The sequence below is a fragment of the Megalobrama amblycephala genome, linkage group LG9, assembly GCF_018812025.1.
Source record: "Megalobrama amblycephala isolate DHTTF-2021 linkage group LG9, ASM1881202v1, whole genome shotgun sequence".
NCBI lineage: Eukaryota > Metazoa > Chordata > Actinopteri > Cypriniformes > Xenocyprididae > Megalobrama > Megalobrama amblycephala.
Window position 1 is genome coordinate 5,663,259 of NC_063052.1, and position 18,325 is coordinate 5,681,583.

An 18,325-nucleotide genomic window follows, 5' to 3' on the forward strand; every position below is an offset into this window, starting at 1 on the left:
TGTAAGCTCCTCATCGTTGACATCCTCCTGTACATTAGACCGGGCGCGCGACAGCCTTTCACTTCGAGCTGCGCGTGAAGGGACAACAGCAGCCAATCTGATCGAACACACGCACGCTCATAATTCCCGAAGCTGCTCTTGCGCACTCTTTCCCTCAGAGCGCCGTTCTGCTGACTCAGTGCCTTATCAAAGCGAACCGGTTCCTCGCCACCGAACAGAGCTGAGACGCACCAGTCACCGCAACAACTCCAGCCATGGCCAAAACTGCTATCGGTAAGACAAATCTTCCTTCATTTTTGTTCGTCGGTTTATGATGCAGGATGCTGAGAGATGCTGTCACGCGCACAAAAGACCCTGATGCGGGTGAAACAGAAGTCTGTTGGATGGGGAAAAAAATAATTTCTGTTGATGTCTGGGTTATTTCTTAGATAAAAATCTGCTTTCTCTTTACACCCCATGCTGTTTTATTTTCAAATATGGCTGTGGGTTGTGGGTGCACCCAGGCTGCCTACTCACTTTCACAGAGGAAAAAAGGGGGACTTCATAAATGAGAAAAAGCATTAATTTGCGTTAATATAGTGCACACCTCTTTTAAAACATTTTGGAACATGTTTTAAAAGCCATGAAATGATTTTCTCATGGTGACAGTGCACCTGCCGGCTCATGCATCTCCAGCATAATGCAGAAGGACCCCACCCAAGATCCAGCTCTGTGTTTCAGCCTTCAGAAAATCCAATAAAGCCTGACAATTAGTGACTCAGAACAGTTCAAAGCTTTGGACATCCTCTATATATGATATTTCTATCCATTTTTATAAAATGAGCTAGGTGTGGATGATATTTATTGCCAAACAAAGCCGTAATAGTGAAATACGACATGGTAGTTACTGAATTAGGGTGTTCGAAATAGCTTTGTTTTTATCCATGTGGGTATGTTTATTATGCAGTATACACTGAATTCCTTAATTTTTTTTGCCAATTATCACAAATGATAAATTAATTAGTTTAATTTCAGTGGTTTGCACTGATTTGGGGCATGACTCTTAAGCTGATGGGTTTATTATGCATTTTTATATTACATAATTTATAATGGGTAAATCAGAATCTGTTCTCACACCTTTAATATATTCTTGTGACATACAGTCTGCCAGCACATGTAATTATTTATCCCCCCCAAAAAGACATTCTTGATGATTAAACACAAGTTTTTAAGGTGTAATTGTAGATTTATATGTGCATCCTTTCGTTCACACCATTTCTTGCACCATATGAGAGGCAGATTGCAGTATCAGATGATTGATGTTTTAAATGGAAGTGTGTCAGGGCTGAAGTCGTCTCGCCGGTAAGCATGTCTCAGTGCTGTTGTGATTCTGGATTATGTTGTAGACGGCCAAACTGGGGCATACCATAGACAAGGTGTGCGTCGGCATCATTTTGAGACGCCTGCAGGGCAGGGCACTGTTGGACTGAGGGTGAATATCTCCGTTCTAGCTGTCATGTCACTTGAAACGTTAAATGATAACTTGGAGAGACATCTGTTTTGCTGAATACCAGTTATGCGCACTTAATCCTGCCATGCAATGCGATTACATGGGGCAGTGTTTTAAGGATATTTCATTTCACAGAACACAAAAGAAGTGCCCTGATAAATGCCTGTGGGAATCCTCCCACTAATGAGAAAGAACATGTCAATCAATATAATCAATACACTTGGAATATTTATAGGACTTAAAAGAGCCTGCAGAAAGACTTTGGTGCATTTGTCAGCATCTGTAAAGTAAACCAGATGAAAATAAGAAAATTAGTCACTAATCAGCTCTCTCATTAAGACCCTTTTAAAAGCATGGCTTATTTAATACGCATTTTAGATATTCATTTTTACCTATCAGAATTGCATATCATATATCAAAACTGAGCTGTAGGTGCCTGTCTTTGTCTTATGTACTTTAAAGATATCCTCATGTAACCCTCACCAGGCCCATGCACCATAATCATTTAAGATTACTGGATATGTGAAAGCAGTATGACTAATCCAATCAAGCCCCATTAATCAGTAACCTAACAGGAAGCTCAAACATACACATTCAGCAATGCTGCACAGTGGGGTGGGGCCGTTGCATTTTAAGATAATTATTTTTTAGGTTTTAATGTCAAGCATATGATAAATATATTTCATAGCACACACACACACACACATACACACACACACATTGCCATAGTCATTTTTACAACTTTCATATGGTCTCAATTCAGTTTTAGTGATTAAACTGAAGTGGTTTTAGTGTGAACAGATGTAATTATGATCACTATTGAACACTGAAAGCTTAGCTAGATGGGCATTTGTCCAGGTTCAGTGGACAGAGCATATGTGTGAGGGAGGATGAGAGAGGTGGGAGGGGCCATTATTGATTTCTAGGGTGGGCATGCTGATGCATTATCAAACAAACCACACAAAGGACTTTTCGCTTGTCCGCTGGGCCGCAGATCCTGATGGCGAATTTTGAGTAGTGCACATTTTTGTCTATTTCATTTTCAGTGGTTGTTCAAATGAGATGCATCACTGTATAGTGCATGGAATGATATTGGTAAGGACAAGATATTGGCATTACTTAATGTAAAAAGTAATAATATGTAAAAATGTATAACTTTACAGTATAGAATTAGTATCATATTATCTTATACAGTTATATTTAAAACATACTTTTCAACATTATATATACATTTTATATACGCAGTAGTGGCAGAAGGGATGTCTTGAGGGGATATTTATTTTTAATGACCCCACAGGCTTGATTAATCCATCAAAATAGGAGGAAAATATTTTATATTTTTATTTATTTTAAATATGAAGGAAGAACAAAACATTTTGGTTAAGGTATTTATCTGACAAAATTATTTGCCAAAAAAGCAACTACAGCTACACATTTTATTTTACTATGCAAAATAAAAAATAAATAAATAAAAAAATGCATAGAAAAACATATATATATATATATATATATGTATGTATTTCTATATATATATATTATATGTATATATAGGTATCATATATACATATATATGTATATATATATATATATATATATATATATATATATATATATACATGTATATATGATACCTATATATACACATGATTTCTATACAGAACTTCACAGAAAAATTATGCATTTTTACATTTTCAAAAAATTTCACATAGTATAATTTATAAAATGTTTTCCTCATGGGGACCAAAAAATGTCACAAGGATTTCGGATATTGTCATCTTTGTGAGGACATTTTGTTCCCATAACCATAAGTTACCTGAACCACACACACAAAGACATACACACATAAAGACAACTATTTGTATATTTAAAACTACTTACTGTAACACAATTTTGTAACAATTTTGATACAGTTTATTACCCCTTTATCGATAATCAATGTCTTTTTGGACCAGCAGCCACAACAGCTACAGCTCAAGCCAAAGGTGTGGCTACTCTTTTCTAATTACAAGCCCTCTGATATTTTCCAGCAGAATCTCTGAATTAGCTGACAGTATTGCACATACAGATTCATTCGTCTGTGTGAGATCCTTTTCACCTGCACACCAACCGGCTGACCTGAATTACTTGCTTCAGTGAGCTGTCTATCGTCCTTATCTCACTCTGACTAGACAGCAAGAGAAATGCTTACTGAGTTCCACTGCCACCCCCTCAATTTACCGGAAGAAATGGTTTGCTCCAGTAATTACTAATTAAAGCCCCCTACACCAAAAGTAACCTGCCAGAGGGCTTTTAATCCTAGCAGGAGTGAACACAGTGATTCTCTCCCCTCCATCCTCTGTTTGTGACTAATAAGCTCGTGAGGGAGTGTGAGGGAGTTGATCAGATTTTTCTAGCCTCCTCTGGGTGTGAAGAAAGTAGGTTGGTTCTGGAAAGCATGATAGCAGTCTGACATCTGGCTGGAGAAACCCAAGCATGCACAGTTTGATAACATCAACACAGCGCTGCTGTCAAGACATTGAGTTATAACTCGAATGCACTGGCCTTGATAAACGCCGTCTTGTGTGTTCAAGGAAAATCAGATACATTAATATGCCTCATGTAGCATCTGCCATCACTGATGTTTGTATGATTTAGACTTGTTTTCACTGAATGGTGAAAAATAAAAATGATTCTGAATTTGTGGATGAGGAATAATTGCGTTAGGATCAGTGTAGCTGTCATAAACGGCCATCTGGAAGTGTGTCTCGCCTTGTGTCTTCTCTGATCTTGCCGACTCATACGCACCCTCAGTAGTCGGAGTAAAAATGGATTCCAATAAATAATGTAACACTGACGGTTGGGTGGTGGGGGATGGGTGGATCTTGTGCTGAACATTGTCTTGTAGGAAACCAGAGCATATGAGGACACGCTGCTGGTTTGTTCTTAGAAAGCACAAATGAAAACATAGGCAGTGCTAAGAAGTATTTTATGAGGAGTTGTTTTTGGACTTAGGGATCCCCACCCATCCAACCCAGTGACCCTCTACAATGAAAATATTACATTTTAACATAATACATATTTTTAACACACACACACACACATATATATATATATATATATATATATATATATATATATATATATATATATATATATATATAATGCATATACACAGTGTATAATTATATGTAGTATGTACATTAATTGGTTACACTTATTAACTGGTAACACTTTACAATAAGGTTTCATTAGTTAACATGAACTAAGAACAATACTTCTACAGCATTTATTAATCTTAGTTAATGTTCATTTCAACATTTACTATTACATTATTAAAATCAAATGTTGTATTTGTTAACATTAGTTAATGCACTGTGAACTAACATGAACAAACAATGAACGACAGTATTTTTATTAACTAATATTAACAAAAAATAAAAAAAACTGTAACAAATGTATTGCTCATTGTTAGTTCGTGTTAGTTAATAAATTAACAAATGAGACCTTATTGTAAAGTGTTACCAATTAACTTATAATAATAAAATTGTATATACATTTTCTTTTCTTTTATATTTACCATTTTTACACACAATATATACATTTCTGTAGATAGATAGATAGATAGATAGATAGATAGATAGATAGATAGATAGATAGATAGATAGATGATAGATGATTCTACATATCTACTGATCTACAACTACTTATTCTGTTAATATGTCTATTTTATATCAGTCAGTGTACCCTTGATTCAAAACCTAGATGACTTGGGTTATTTTCTGCAACATTAGCGATGCAGTTTCGAATAATCATTCATAAAACAGCGAGAGAGAATCTGGGTCAATACTTTTGTTTGATGTATCTCTCTGCAGCATACAAAGAGAAGATGAAGGAGCTTTCCCTCGTCTCCCTCATCTGCTCCTGTCTCTACCCAGAGGCACGCAAAAACCTCATGGGCGAGTTTGAAGGTAGGAAATGAAAATATAATACCAGTAATGAGAAGTTGTGCAGAAGGAATTTACAATAATGTGCTGTGCTTTATAGACCTCATTCTGTTTGATCTTCGTAATCTAACATTTTATTGGCCTGTATGTGCACCAGCACAGCAGTACTGCACATTTATTATCTTAACAGCTAATATAGATCAATAAATGTCTGATAAATGTTCAGGATGGCTGTATAACAAAGTTATATGAGCTCATTTCATGAGCAGAAGGCAGTTTGTGCATTTTATTGCATGGATCTTGATGTTCAAACCCCACCAATGTGTAGATGAATATTTGCTGCCTTACATCCTCCAGTTTCTAAACAACATCTATTTTACTTTGTGTCTTGCATGCTCAGACATGGAGGTTAAACCCATTAACAAGCGGGCTTCTGGCCAGGCCTTTGAGGTCATCCTGAAGCCACCCTCTCCCACGGCTGATGGGGGCTACAGCATCACTTCACCTCCTAAAAAGAGGGACATGTCTCTGGAGGACATCCAGAAGAAGCTGGAGGCCGCAGAGGACAGGAGGAGAGTATGTGACCCGCTTATTTGTATAATATATCTTTACTATATATCTGTATATGTTTGATGTTTGCCCTTTTATTTCTATTATTTTTTATTCCTATTATTTTATAGATTAATTTATTTATACCTATTTCATTTCACTCTGCCCCATTCTTCCTCTCCAGTCCCAGGAGGCTCAAGTCCTGAGGGCTCTGGCTGAGAAACGTGAACATGAGCGGGATGTCCTGCTGAAAGCCATGGAGGAGAACAGTAACTTCAGCAGGATGGCAGAGGAGAAACTCATCATGAAGATGGAGCAGATCAAGGAGAACCGTGAAGCCCTCCTTGCAGCCATGCTGGAACGGCTGCATGAGAAGGTCAGGACTCAGGCTGAGCTTTAATTATTATAACTTACAGTACCGTTCAAACTTTTGGGGTCGGTACACTTTTTTTAATGTTTTTGAAAAACATTAAAATGCTCAGCAAGGTTATAAAATATTACAATTTGAAATATGTTTTAATATATTTTAAAATGTAATTTATTCCTGTGATGGCAAAGCTAAATTTTCAGCATCATTACTCCAGTCTTCAGTGTCACATGATCCTTCAGAAATCATTCTAATATGCTGATTTGGTGCTCATAAAAACGTTTCTTATTAATATCCAGTGTTGGGAGTAACGCATTACAAGTAACTTGAGTATGTAATCAGATTACTTTTTTTCAAGTAGTAAAGTAACACATTACTTTTAGATTTACAACAAAATGTCTGAGTTACTTTTTCAAAAAAGTAATGCAAGTTACTTTGTTTTCCCATTTATTGACTGACAGCTCTCAGGGAGAGGGTAGGGAGTAAGGTTGCACTTCCTTAAGTCTGAGGCTTAGTGTGAAAGGGTCTTTACATTTGCCAAAAATAGAACTTTTATTTATTTTTATTTTTTTCATTTTGTTAAAAATCAAACAAGCAAGCCCAGCCCAGGTGAGAAAAAGTAAGGCAAAAGTAACGCAATCCAATAAAAAGTAATGCAATTAGTTACTTTTTCAGGGAGTAACACAATTGTAACACATTACTTTTAAAGTTAACTTTTCCCAACACTGCTAATATCAATGTTGAAATCAGTTGTGCTGCTTAATATTTATTTTCTATATTTTGTTTCAGGATTGTTTGATGAAAAGAAAGTTCAATAGAAAAGCATTTATTTGAAAAATATATATTTTATGACATTATAAATGACTTTACCATCACTTTGACAAGTTTAATGCATCCTCGCTGAATAACACTATTAATTTATTTAAAAAAATTACCGACCCAAAACTTTTGAAGAGTAGTGTAATTGTGCTTTTGGTTATTGCTTATATTTAGGTTTAAAAGAACAACTCTGAGTATTAAATGCATAATTTGTCCCACAAAATGAAATGTACATTTCATCTTCAGGAGTGGCATGCTGCAACTGTGAATAATGATCGGACATGACAGAAGATAAAACTAGCAAACAATCCGCAGACTTACATTGAAGGAGGAGCCAGAGTCATATCTAGAGACTAGACTAGAACATCATAGAGACTTGAATGTGGGCTCTTTTGATTGAGGCTAATAAACAACCAACTAGCAACCACCCAAAACCCCCTAGCAACTACTTACCATCCACACAGAACTCTCTAGCACCGTCAAAACTCATATTTTCTTCAGAAAAATTGAAATCTAATCTGATACTCTGTCACAAGAGGGCACTACAGTACAATAAAAAACATAAAGACATTTGGAAACATGAAGGGTATTTTCTTCATTTTCATCAGCATTATATCAACTTTAAGCTATAAACAGCTGATAAATCTTGTATTGTTTCTCTATGTGCTTTCAGGAGAGGCACGCTCAGGAGGTGCGCAGAAACAAAGAGCTGAGGGAAGAGCTGACAGCATGAGCACATCTCTCTACACCCACCGTCCCATCACCCCACCCCCTCTCCCCATACCTGCGCGACCTCCCGTCCCCAGAGAGACCCCCTCTCACCCTGCCACCGCAGCCCCGAGTAGAAAAAATCCTCTGGCGCACCACCCCCTGCCCCGCCCCGCCCAGGCCAAAAGAATCGACCCTGCCCCCCTCACCAACAGCATCCTGCCTGACATAGTCCATAAGACAAAAGGAACACCATTAATCCAAAAAAAATGTTTTTGATCAATTTGAAACCAGTCAAAGTGGGTGTGGTTTTTTTGTAAATACTTCCTATTTGTTTTATATGAGATGATGAAAAGTATTGCGGTGTGCCATTTTATAAGTTTCACTCTCTGTATCTTTATCTTTTAGTGGATGTACTTGTTTCCTCCCTCTCTCTCTCAGATCTGCTACAGTTTCTCTTGTACCAGGCTTTGGTGTTTGTGAGTTTGCTGGCTAGCTGACATTTGCAATGTCTCTTCTAAACGCAATGATCATGTTAGTGTCTCTATGTCCATGTGGAGAGAGTAAAAGCCGCCACGCTACAGTACACACAGCTCTAACCGGTCACTAGCATACATTTACAATGATCTCTAGCTCTTTCTTCATACATTCATCTGGTATATAGTCACAACACACAGACACACACACACACATACTTATATGCCCCCGGTCAGCATGATTTAGTGAAAAATTACATGTTGCTCAAGAGGAGCTGCGGTTTGAGCCACGCCGAAGTCATGTGACGTCTCTTGACCCGTGTTTGACCGTAGTCTGGGTTGCATTTATGCTGACAGCATAACATCAAGTTAACCTTGAGTTCTTAGGAATCACATGTGCTGAAGTTCTCCAATTCTAATTCTTGATTTTCAGGTTTTTAGAGGTCGCGATCTGTTAATAAAATGGACATGATGGTGTGTGTGTGTGTAAGTGTGTGTGTGTGTGTCAAGAGCAGTGTGGGTAGACGGTGTTATAATGTGCCATAGCTATTGTGTAAGTAGCTTTAATGTCACAAACCTGCCCACTTTCATCTTTCTCTTCCAGCTGTGTGTTTTATTCCCTTCACACATGTAACTTTGGGAGCAAGCTGTGGTGAATAAAGGCTTGGGTTTCTTGGAATGAGAATATCTGTCTTTGGCTCCGTTTTTATTTCATACAATATGCATTAACATAAACACAAAATTTGATTTCACATTTAACAGCTATGTTGTAGAGCCCAAAAATGTGATTAGCATAATGCGTGAAATAACAAAGTGTAATACCCTAGTTTTCCAACAGGTGGCAATGAATGACTTTGCAAGAAAACGTGCTGTAACTCGCAATAGCATACCATACTTTTCAAGCTATTGCTCCATAGTGTGGGAATATTCTTTATGCACAAAAAAACAAATTTAGTTCTAACCTTATCACTACCCCTAAACCTAACCCAACCCTCAACTTATCTCTAAAATCAAAAGGAAATGATAGGTGAATAACACTGATGTAGAAGCACCTAACCATGGTTTTATGCCTAAACTTGTCCTTCAAATCTGATTGATAAGAATTTTAACTTCTTTCTTTACTCATTATTGGATCGGGCTGTCAAATGTTGACATTTTTACCCCAAATGGGAATAAACATGAAAAACAAGGGTTTTTATTTCCCAAGGTGTTAACTAGATTCCACTTAACATGCAACGTAATGTGGTCACGTGACAAAGTGGTGATTTGAATTCGGAATTCGGAAACGCAAACTAGCATACTACCAAAGAATATATATTCACTAACATGAAGCGACACTCAATAGAACGTTCCATTGCAACACCGGCGCCCAGCAGCGGCCCTGCGTTTCCGCCATTTTGGGGTGAAAGCGAGTCGGCAGTCCACTAGTTTCTATTGAAATATCAGCTGGTTTGTAAAAAAAAAAAAAAAAAGGTACATTAAAGCTGAAATCCAACCTGAATGATGGCAACACAGAATAAAATACTATCACTAGTGATCATCAAATCCTTTAAACAGTTTATTTTACAGACTTTGTGTAAGCCTTCCACGTTTTTCACAAAACCTTTTTGCACTCTAGAAACCCAGTCAGTTTGGGTTAAAATTCTTTAAAAGATCTAGTATGAGCATTAGGCTGAATTAATACCAATATATGAAATTAAATTAAGGACATAATTTATTAATTATTAATTTACTAATAATAAATGTGTAAAGTTGCATACAATGGAAATACTCAATAAAGTAGGCTAACTACTTTACCTCATGGTTGAATGTTTGGATTCCACAACTGGTAAAATAAAACATATATAAGACAATACAACATTTACTGTAGGAGCCATACAATTTACTGGTGACTTAATTTAAAAAACTGTTCTATTGCGCTTCTGATTTGGCAGTGAAATTCGCCGATTTTAGGTGCGTATGTGAAGGATTCTATGGTCCAGTTAGTATTTTCACCCCAGTTTGGCGGCCGCGCTACCCGAGCGCCATCTAGTGGCTGTTGCCCAAAAAGTATCAGAGTGTCGCCTCTTGGGTTCTATACTCTTTGATACTACTCAAAAATAGTATGTATAGGACTACTCAAAAATGTTGTAGCATTCTAGCTAAAGGGAACGTTGCTATTTTAACATCGTTCATGTAATTTTCCCTGGAACGTTTTATTTATTTATTTATCTATTTAAATGTTATTACTTGTTTCTCAACGTTCAGAGAACATTCAAAAGTAACGTTGCTATAAGGTTTGCAAAATTAGACTAGCTACAAAATGGTATGTTCCCTCAACATTAATGCTAATTAGCATAACCAAAAAAGTTTTTAAAACGTTTAAAAACTGGATGTTTTGATGTGAACGTTAACAAAATGTTATTAGAACAAGTTTTTTTGTTAGCTGGGATAACACTTTAAACATGTATAAACAAATAATTACTTATTTACATATAAAATATAAAAAGGTAGTTATTACCAAAGTCCCTTTAAGACAAGTCATTTCACTCGGCGGCCATCTTTGAAACGGCTCTCGGGCATCCTGGGCATCATGCAGCTCTTTGAATGGGGAAACATAAAATTCTCCAAAACTGTTTAATCTTACGATTAAATTTCATATTTGTAATCACCAATCAAATCTAAAAAAACTGTATTTTTTAGGCTGGATCAAGCTAATGCGCATGCGCAGATGTAAATGCAGATCATTTCAGAGGCGCGCGTCTGACTGTTTCTATAGAAACCAGTGCTTCTAACGGCTGCTGCAGTGACGCGATGACTTTACCAGTCGACGATTGGCTCTTATTTAGAAGGCGGGACTTATTCCGCCATATTGCCCGTTTCACTTTCTCCCATTCAAAACAATACGAGTGACACGTCTTGTGTTATTCTATAGTCTTTGTTATTACTAAGTTTAGTATTCCATTTCAAACATGGCCTTGGTTGTACAGTAGTAGTGATAGGCCTACTAGTGCATGGTTTACTGCATACTGCACAGCATATACTACAGTACTGCCTAATTTTTCTTAAAACATAGTATATGAAACAGTATCCAATATGCAATTATAAGCATACATATGCAATACAGGCATACATTGTCATTGCTTGACCTAATTATGTACATGTATTATTCAGCGAGTGGCATCATCTTGGATATACAATCATTTTGCAACCAATTTTGTGTAAAAACTTTTGGTAATGCAATCAAACAACAAGTCAAGAATGTAAAATGGCAAGAAAAAAAATTGCAAAATAATTATGAATTATTTCTGGTCCATTCATCAAGCATTTCGTGTTTTGGTATAGAGTACTAAACACAGTATGCTCTGCTCTATACTGCATCATAAGTCATCCAGGTATTTTATGCATGTAGGTAAATAATATGGGTAGTATGCTATATTCCAGGCCTAGCAATTACTTCTACAGTATCTACTTAATATTCCAGTTTTGGGGAATCCAACTATCACCTCTAGGGGAAATGAGGGGAAAAACATGCGATAAAAGCCTCTAAAATAGATTTAAAAGCAGCTAGAGAAATAAAGAAGTGTGTTGGCAGTATGCTGTGTGTAGGTGGGAATTCATTTTACGGCTTTGGCTGGCAGCACAGTACCAGTGGTGGCGTGGGAGTGCTCCACACCAGGAGCTCAGTGAGCTGCTGTGATTGCTTTGGGACAAAGCTGCACTGTGCGGCCCTCTCCTCCCACTTTTCCATCTCTCTCGTTCCTTCTCTTCTCGCTCTGTACCTCTCTCTTTCCTCCCTGTGCAGTCCAGGCCAGCCAGGCTGCCATTGTCCAGGATATCCCTTGGCTGTTAATGGCTTCCTGGATACATAGAGAGGCCACAGAGAGGCCCCTGGGCCGTGTTTGATATCAGTTCAAAACACACGCATACAGGCACCGGTTCAACCCTATAGAAATCTGCAGCGCCTCATCTCACTGCCATGAAAGGAGCTATTCTTCTCCAAAACATTAAATCACATGTACGGCTTATTTATGTATATCCACCTGTGTGTGTGTGAGAGAGAGGGGTGACTGGAACATTTCAAACACACCAACAATTCCAGACGATAAAATATATGAATGCAATTTACTGTGACTGTTTACAAAGTTATGAGGCTGCGAGATTTGCCCTAAAAGACGTTTTGATTAAGATGTCAGTAAATATGGTCATTTTGTTACAAAGATATGTCATTATAATTTCTGGCTGATAGCAATAATTTGATGATTATTTTCATATTATGGCCAATATTAAAATTATATTATATTATAATCTTATTAATTATAAAATATTTCTAAATAAATGTAAATAAAAAAAAACACAATCAATTTAAATGCTAAAACTGAATTTAGTCATCACAACATTAAAATATACAGCATGAAAAATGGATAGTTGATAATTTTTTCCTATTATGACCAATATTTAAATTATATAATATTATAATTATATTAATTTTAAAATGTATCTAAATAAATATAAAATTAATAATATTAATATATTAATATAAATAAAAATAAATATAAAATTAATTAAAAATAATAAACATTAAAAAACAGTTTGAAAAATAGCTTATAATTATGCCCATTATATTATATTATTTTAATGTATATATATATATATATATATATATATATATATATATATATATATAAATTAATTAAAAATAATAAACATTAAAAAACAGTTTGAAAAATAGCTTATAATTATGCCCATTATATTATATTATTTTAATATATATATATATATATATATATATATATATATATATATATATATATAAATTAATTAAAAATAATAAACATTAAAAAACAGTTTGAAAAATAGCTTATAATTATGCCCATTATATTATATTATATTATTTTAATTATATATATATATATATATATATAAAATAGAAGAAATGAGCATGCAAAACCAAAAATCCCTAATATGCCATTATGGTACCGATATATTGTGCATTCGCAGTATTGAATGTATCTATTACAATATCAAAAATCATAACATGAGCACACAAATCCAGGGTTATTAGCTACACATATCATTTTATTACAGGAAAGTCACACAGGTTAGTGAGGGACAGGCACAGTACCACATCATCTCTTCCAGTACAATCTATTCCCCTAGTCTTATCTGATTTGCCAGTGCAAATTCCCTATTACCATAAAAATACGATCTGGTTTTCCAAAGTACAGTTAACTAAGAGAGTGAGAGAGAGAGAGATGATTCGGGGCATGAAGGGAGAACGTGCCCATAAGCGCTCAATTCTGCTATTAACAAACCTAACAGTGCCTTTGCTACAATTAAATTAGTGCAGTTCTGAGAGATTGTCTATTTAGATTGTCTCCGTAAAAGGTGAACCAGTGGTCCATCCCTGCAAACAACAAATTCATTACATTTTAAACAAATAAACACACACTGCAGGTCACTGACCAGAATGACTTAAAATCTTTATAAAAAATAAAGTATACTCAGCTGAGGAATACAGGTTCAGTTGCATAGGTTTTGTATATTTGCAGATGGAAAGTTGAAAAACCTCAACTTAATTGCATAGATCCATGGAAATGCTGAACGGTTTTCCCCATAAAAAAAAAAAAAAAAAAAAAAAAAAAAAAATTTAAAAGATCATTCTCTGACAAATCCTGCCTTTTAATCTGGAGGAGATGTAGGATGCAAATATATATCACGTAATCAAATCGTTCTTTATATAATTAAAGGTCCAGTCTGTAATATTTAGGAGGATCTACTGACAGAAATGCAATATAATATACACAACTATGTTTTCAGTGGTGTATAAAGACCTTACATAATGAACCGTTATGTTTTTATTACCTTAGAATGAGCTATTTCTATCTACATCCACCGCGAGTCGCCTTACATCAAATTCGCCGTGTTTGCTTGACTAGCTACTCTCTGCTGTCTCAGACGACGGCATATTTGTCCTGTATCGGCCACCATAGCTTCTCTACATACTTCGAAAGGGAGGGATGAGCGGTGGAGTGAGCCATTGGTTGCAGTTCACAACCTCACCACTAGATGCCGCTAAAATTTACACACTGCACCTTTAAATCTTGCTAGAGTAAAACTCCATTAACAGCCATCTCTCTCTCTCTCTCTCTCTCTCTCTCTCTCTCTATTAGCCTTTCTCCACTGAAGGACAAAAGAACTAGATTTGTTCAGAATTGATATGCGAGAACCCGACCATCTCCAGAACTTATTTCTGCTCAACCTGAGACGGGACAAAAAACAGGGTCGTTCGAATAAGTACATCAGTTCTGTATTCGCTTTGTACAGAGAGGAATTCTGCGGTTATGTCCATCTCTTTGAAATAGTCAGATGTTACAGAGAAAAGTCATTTCTAACTGACTGTCTGTCCACAGCGTTCATGTTTTTGCACAGTTCAGAAGGCCCCTATTTCCATGCTCCAAGGCCTATAGGGCTTCCCCAGGCTGCTGGAGGGAGCCGCGGGGCCCAGCGAACTAGGGGACAGCAGAGGAAATGCGCTCAGCGGGAAGGGAAACGCTGACAGGCTCGAAAGTGACGTCAGGAGGGGCGGAGAAAGCTTGGATGTTGTAGGTGGTGTGAGCCCAGGGGGCAGGGAGGTACTGGGCGGCACCCTCAGCGGTCCCGTCTGCCCTGCCTCGCTAATCACCGCGCCGGTCAGCCTGCTGGGGGCGTGCGGCTCTGTGGAGGGAGCGGATGAAGATGAGGAGGAGGGCGATGAAGAATTAGAGGATGGAGGGCTGCTGGTGCTGCGCGGGAGCGGTGCCCCCTGCTGCTGTTGTTGCAGGAGGAGGTGGTGAGCCAGGTGGCCGGGCGGCGTCCCGAATGCAGAGCCCCATGCCAAGTGGCCCAATCCCGAATGAGCTTCCCTCTGCGAGGCGTAACTGTTCAGGTGCGAAACCAGGCGGATGCGGAGGGGGTCTGTGTTGTCCAGGCCCTCGATGATACTGAGGTAACGCGCCGTCTCTGCCAGACACTCGCGGAAACCCAGCCCACGGTAATCCATGGCCAGCGCGTGAGCATCAAAGTAACCTGTGTGAGAGAGAAAAAGAGCTGTTGAGTGATCTGATAATGATTACAGCTTATGACAGGAAACTCTGTGCTGTTAATAGATCACACTGGGAGGGGCTGAGAGTGAAACTGAAATGACGCTAGATAAACAACAGAGATTAAAAGATACTTCACACATCTAGTTTGTCCTGTTTCAGTCGTGTATGTGTTAGTAATTATTTTCAGTGTGGGAATTTCCTTGAGCAGATTCCCAAACATTGGATGATCATATAATGAAAGACTTTATGATAACTTTCATTATTAATAAATCGTTAGAAAATATTATGAGACCATTGGTTAATGTACATTCAAATAGTTAGAAACATGGTCAAACATAGTGTTATGCATATAAAAAGCATATGCTATATAAATAAATACAAATATGATTATGCTTGCTAATCAAACTTATTTTAAAGTGTTACTCAAAGTGTATTTTCTTTCAAATAAATGCTAATGGAAAAAACCTTACCTTTTCCTCCAGCTGCATGAAGCATCTTTAAATGATCTACGGTCATCTGCAAAATTTCTGCTTTTTCTAGTTTAGCAGAGCCCTGAGAAAAAGAGCAAATTTGTTGATGAGTTAAGTGATAAGATTATAAAGGGGAAGTCCTTTTTTTATTATTAAATCAATTTGAAAACACATGTGTCAAGTTCTTGTTTTGGTTTCATACATTTTGGGAAAACGTATATGTGACCCTGGACCACAAAACCAGTCTTAAGTTGCACGGGTGTATTTGTAGCAATAGCCAAGAATACATTGTATGGGTCAAAATGATCAATTTTTCTTTTATGCCAAAAATCATTAGGATATTTAGTAAAGATCACGTTCCACAAAGATATTTTGTAAATTTCCTACCATAAATATATTAAAAAAATATTTTTTCAATAGTTGTATCTCGGCCAAATATTGTCCTATCCTAACAAATATATAACATACAGTACATCAATGGAAAGCTTATTTATTCAGATTTCAGGTGATGTATAAATCTCAATTTCAAAAAATTGACCCTTATGACTGGTTTTGTGGTCCAGGGTCACATATAGCCTACCAAAAAATGTATTAAAATATAACTCAAAATGTCAAATGGTAAGAGATGAACCCATCAAGCATTAAGTAGTACTCTGATGCTTTCCTTTCACATTTGAATACACATGTATACAACAATTAAATCATGATTTTTAAGATAAATTGATATAAATTAAGATATATATATATATATTATTTTTTGAGATTTCTTGCCCTTTCACAAAAAGGCCAAAAAATGTGAAATTAAAAAACCTTAACGACTTTGATAGCCTATACAAATCTAAAGAGAAATGTTATCTGGCATGTTGGTTATGCCACAGTGAAGTTTTATTAAAACATAAATAATAATATTTAAAAATAAAATTACTTTGCTGTTTTTTTTAAAAGAAATATTAACACAGAACTCAACCAAACCACTCATGCCAACATTTCAGGACATTTTCAGGAATTTAATTCCGTAAAGAGACTTGCAGTGGTCTGAGATGTAAGTCAGGTGCACTCACCTGTTTCTCAAACGCACTGGGCACCAGTCTGCGCAGCTCGGACAGACTGTTATTTATCCGGTCCCTGCGGCGCTTCTCAATTATCTGTGCAAACAGATTGTGAAATCATTATTAACAGCTATTTAAGGACATTAAAGCCATTTATTCAGCTTTACAGATTCAGTATTCGGGATTTTTCCAAGAAAAACGCTCTTACCCCTCTGCGACGTTTTCTCGCTTGCACTTGAGAGGTTGTAGATGGAGACATTGATCCGAGTGGGGAATTCACACCGCTTTAAAAACAAAAACAAAATATGCATAAGAACGTGAACACAATATGAGCACAGTAGGCTACATTATATTTTTTATGAAATATGATCCTAACCAACATCTGAAGGAAACGATTTTCTAGTTAATATTCCACATTTTGTTGACAGACATGGGATTTAAAGTTATTAATCTTAATTTTGTGTGCGATGCAAATTAAATGTGCCCACATTAAGTTGTAAGGTTATTTTCTTATCCAAGTTAAACGTCTCATTAGGCTACTCGAAAATAAGCAAGACGACACAAATAAATGACAGCTAACTTACGCATTTTCGTCAGCACTCTCCTTCTCCACTTCGATATTCTCATCGAGCTCACTGTCCGAGGAGCTAAAATCGTGATTTCTCTTCATTTTTCGATAATATTTCAGAGCGTATCCTCAGCGTGTGTCAGGTGAGACAGAAGTTCATCCGTATGAACCGACAAGCTTTCCCACGGTATCATTTCAACTCCGCAGCTCGCCAAGAGAGGCGTGGCTAAGATCATGGATAGCCAATCAACGAACAAGTCTGGGACTGAGTTGCATGTCGGTTGTCAACGTCCCGGTTTAGCCCCGCCTCTCGTTTTGAATACTCTCGACAAAGAGCCAATAGAATGTTCGTCCGTGACAGCGGAGCTCCGCCCCCGGGTTCCGCCGGTGCTTGTGTTGTCTAGCCCAGCTGAAAGGAGTGGCTGGCCGGCTGTCAGCACGCGCGAGCCGTGGGAAAGTTTCTTAGCAGAACGCTGATAACCAATCAGGGGCGACGGCCGTCTCCGGCGCTGGAATGAATGGGGCAATTGGTTGGGGCGACGGGCGGTCTGCGAGTGAGCGTGTGAACCTGTAATCTAATACTAACTCATCCGAAGGAGTGCAGTGTGTACGAGGAAGCTACCAAGTCTAAATCTAGGCTACTTCATGAAGCTCAAACATGTACCTTCTTTGACAGCATTCCCAAAGGTGCACTGCAGTTAAAACAGACCATGCACAACAAGCACACAGCAATAACCCGAGGGTTTTATACTTGCAATAAGCACGTTAAGTACATATTATTCTACCATTTTAATGCAATAACAATTATATATAGGTCTACTGATACAAATAAGACAAATAAAA

At 37.1% G+C, this 18,325-nt stretch overlaps 2 protein-coding genes across 2 annotated transcripts; one reads left to right on the forward strand and one right to left on the reverse strand.

Moving 5' to 3' along the window:
* stmn2b (stathmin 2b) lies at positions 1-9,016 on the forward strand. The gene is made up of 5 exons (XM_048201328.1): positions 1-273; positions 5,341-5,436; positions 5,813-5,988; positions 6,146-6,337; positions 7,821-9,016. The coding sequence occupies exons 1-5, from the start codon at positions 255-257 to the stop codon at positions 7,878-7,880; spliced, it is 543 nt and encodes a 180-aa protein (XP_048057285.1). The 5' UTR covers positions 1-254; the 3' UTR covers positions 7,881-9,016.
* A 4,352-nt stretch (positions 9,017-13,368) lies between these two features.
* On the reverse strand, positions 13,369-17,775 carry hey1 (hes-related family bHLH transcription factor with YRPW motif 1). The gene is made up of 5 exons (XM_048201329.1): positions 17,499-17,775; positions 17,123-17,198; positions 16,927-17,010; positions 15,866-15,947; positions 13,369-15,378 (listed from the first exon to the last, which is right to left on the reverse strand). Exons 1-5 carry the CDS (start codon positions 17,582-17,584, stop codon positions 14,744-14,746), a joined length of 963 nt encoding a protein of 320 aa, XP_048057286.1. The 5' UTR covers positions 17,585-17,775; the 3' UTR covers positions 13,369-14,743.
* Positions 17,776-18,325: the final 550 nt, after the last annotated feature.

Bases quoted from the DNA above. Each gene is read 5' to 3' on its own strand.
- stmn2b (XM_048201328.1), top strand. The intron at 5,437-5,812 runs GTAGGAAATGAA...TTGCATGCTCAG, and splicing joins CCTCATGGGCGAGTTTGAAG to ACATGGAGGTTAAACCCATT. The intron at 6,338-7,820 runs GTCAGGACTCAG...ATGTGCTTTCAG, and splicing joins TGGAACGGCTGCATGAGAAG to GAGAGGCACGCTCAGGAGGT.
- hey1 (XM_048201329.1), bottom strand. From the start codon at position 17,584: ATGAAGAGAAATCACGATTTTAGCTCCTCGGACAGTGAGCTCGATGAG. The intron at 17,011-17,122 runs GTAAGAGCGTTT...CTGTTTGCACAG, and splicing joins CGAGAAAACGTCGCAGAGGG to ATAATTGAGAAGCGCCGCAG. The intron at 15,948-16,926 runs GTGAGTGCACCT...TCTTTTTCTCAG, and splicing joins CCAGTGCGTTTGAGAAACAG to GGCTCTGCTAAACTAGAAAA.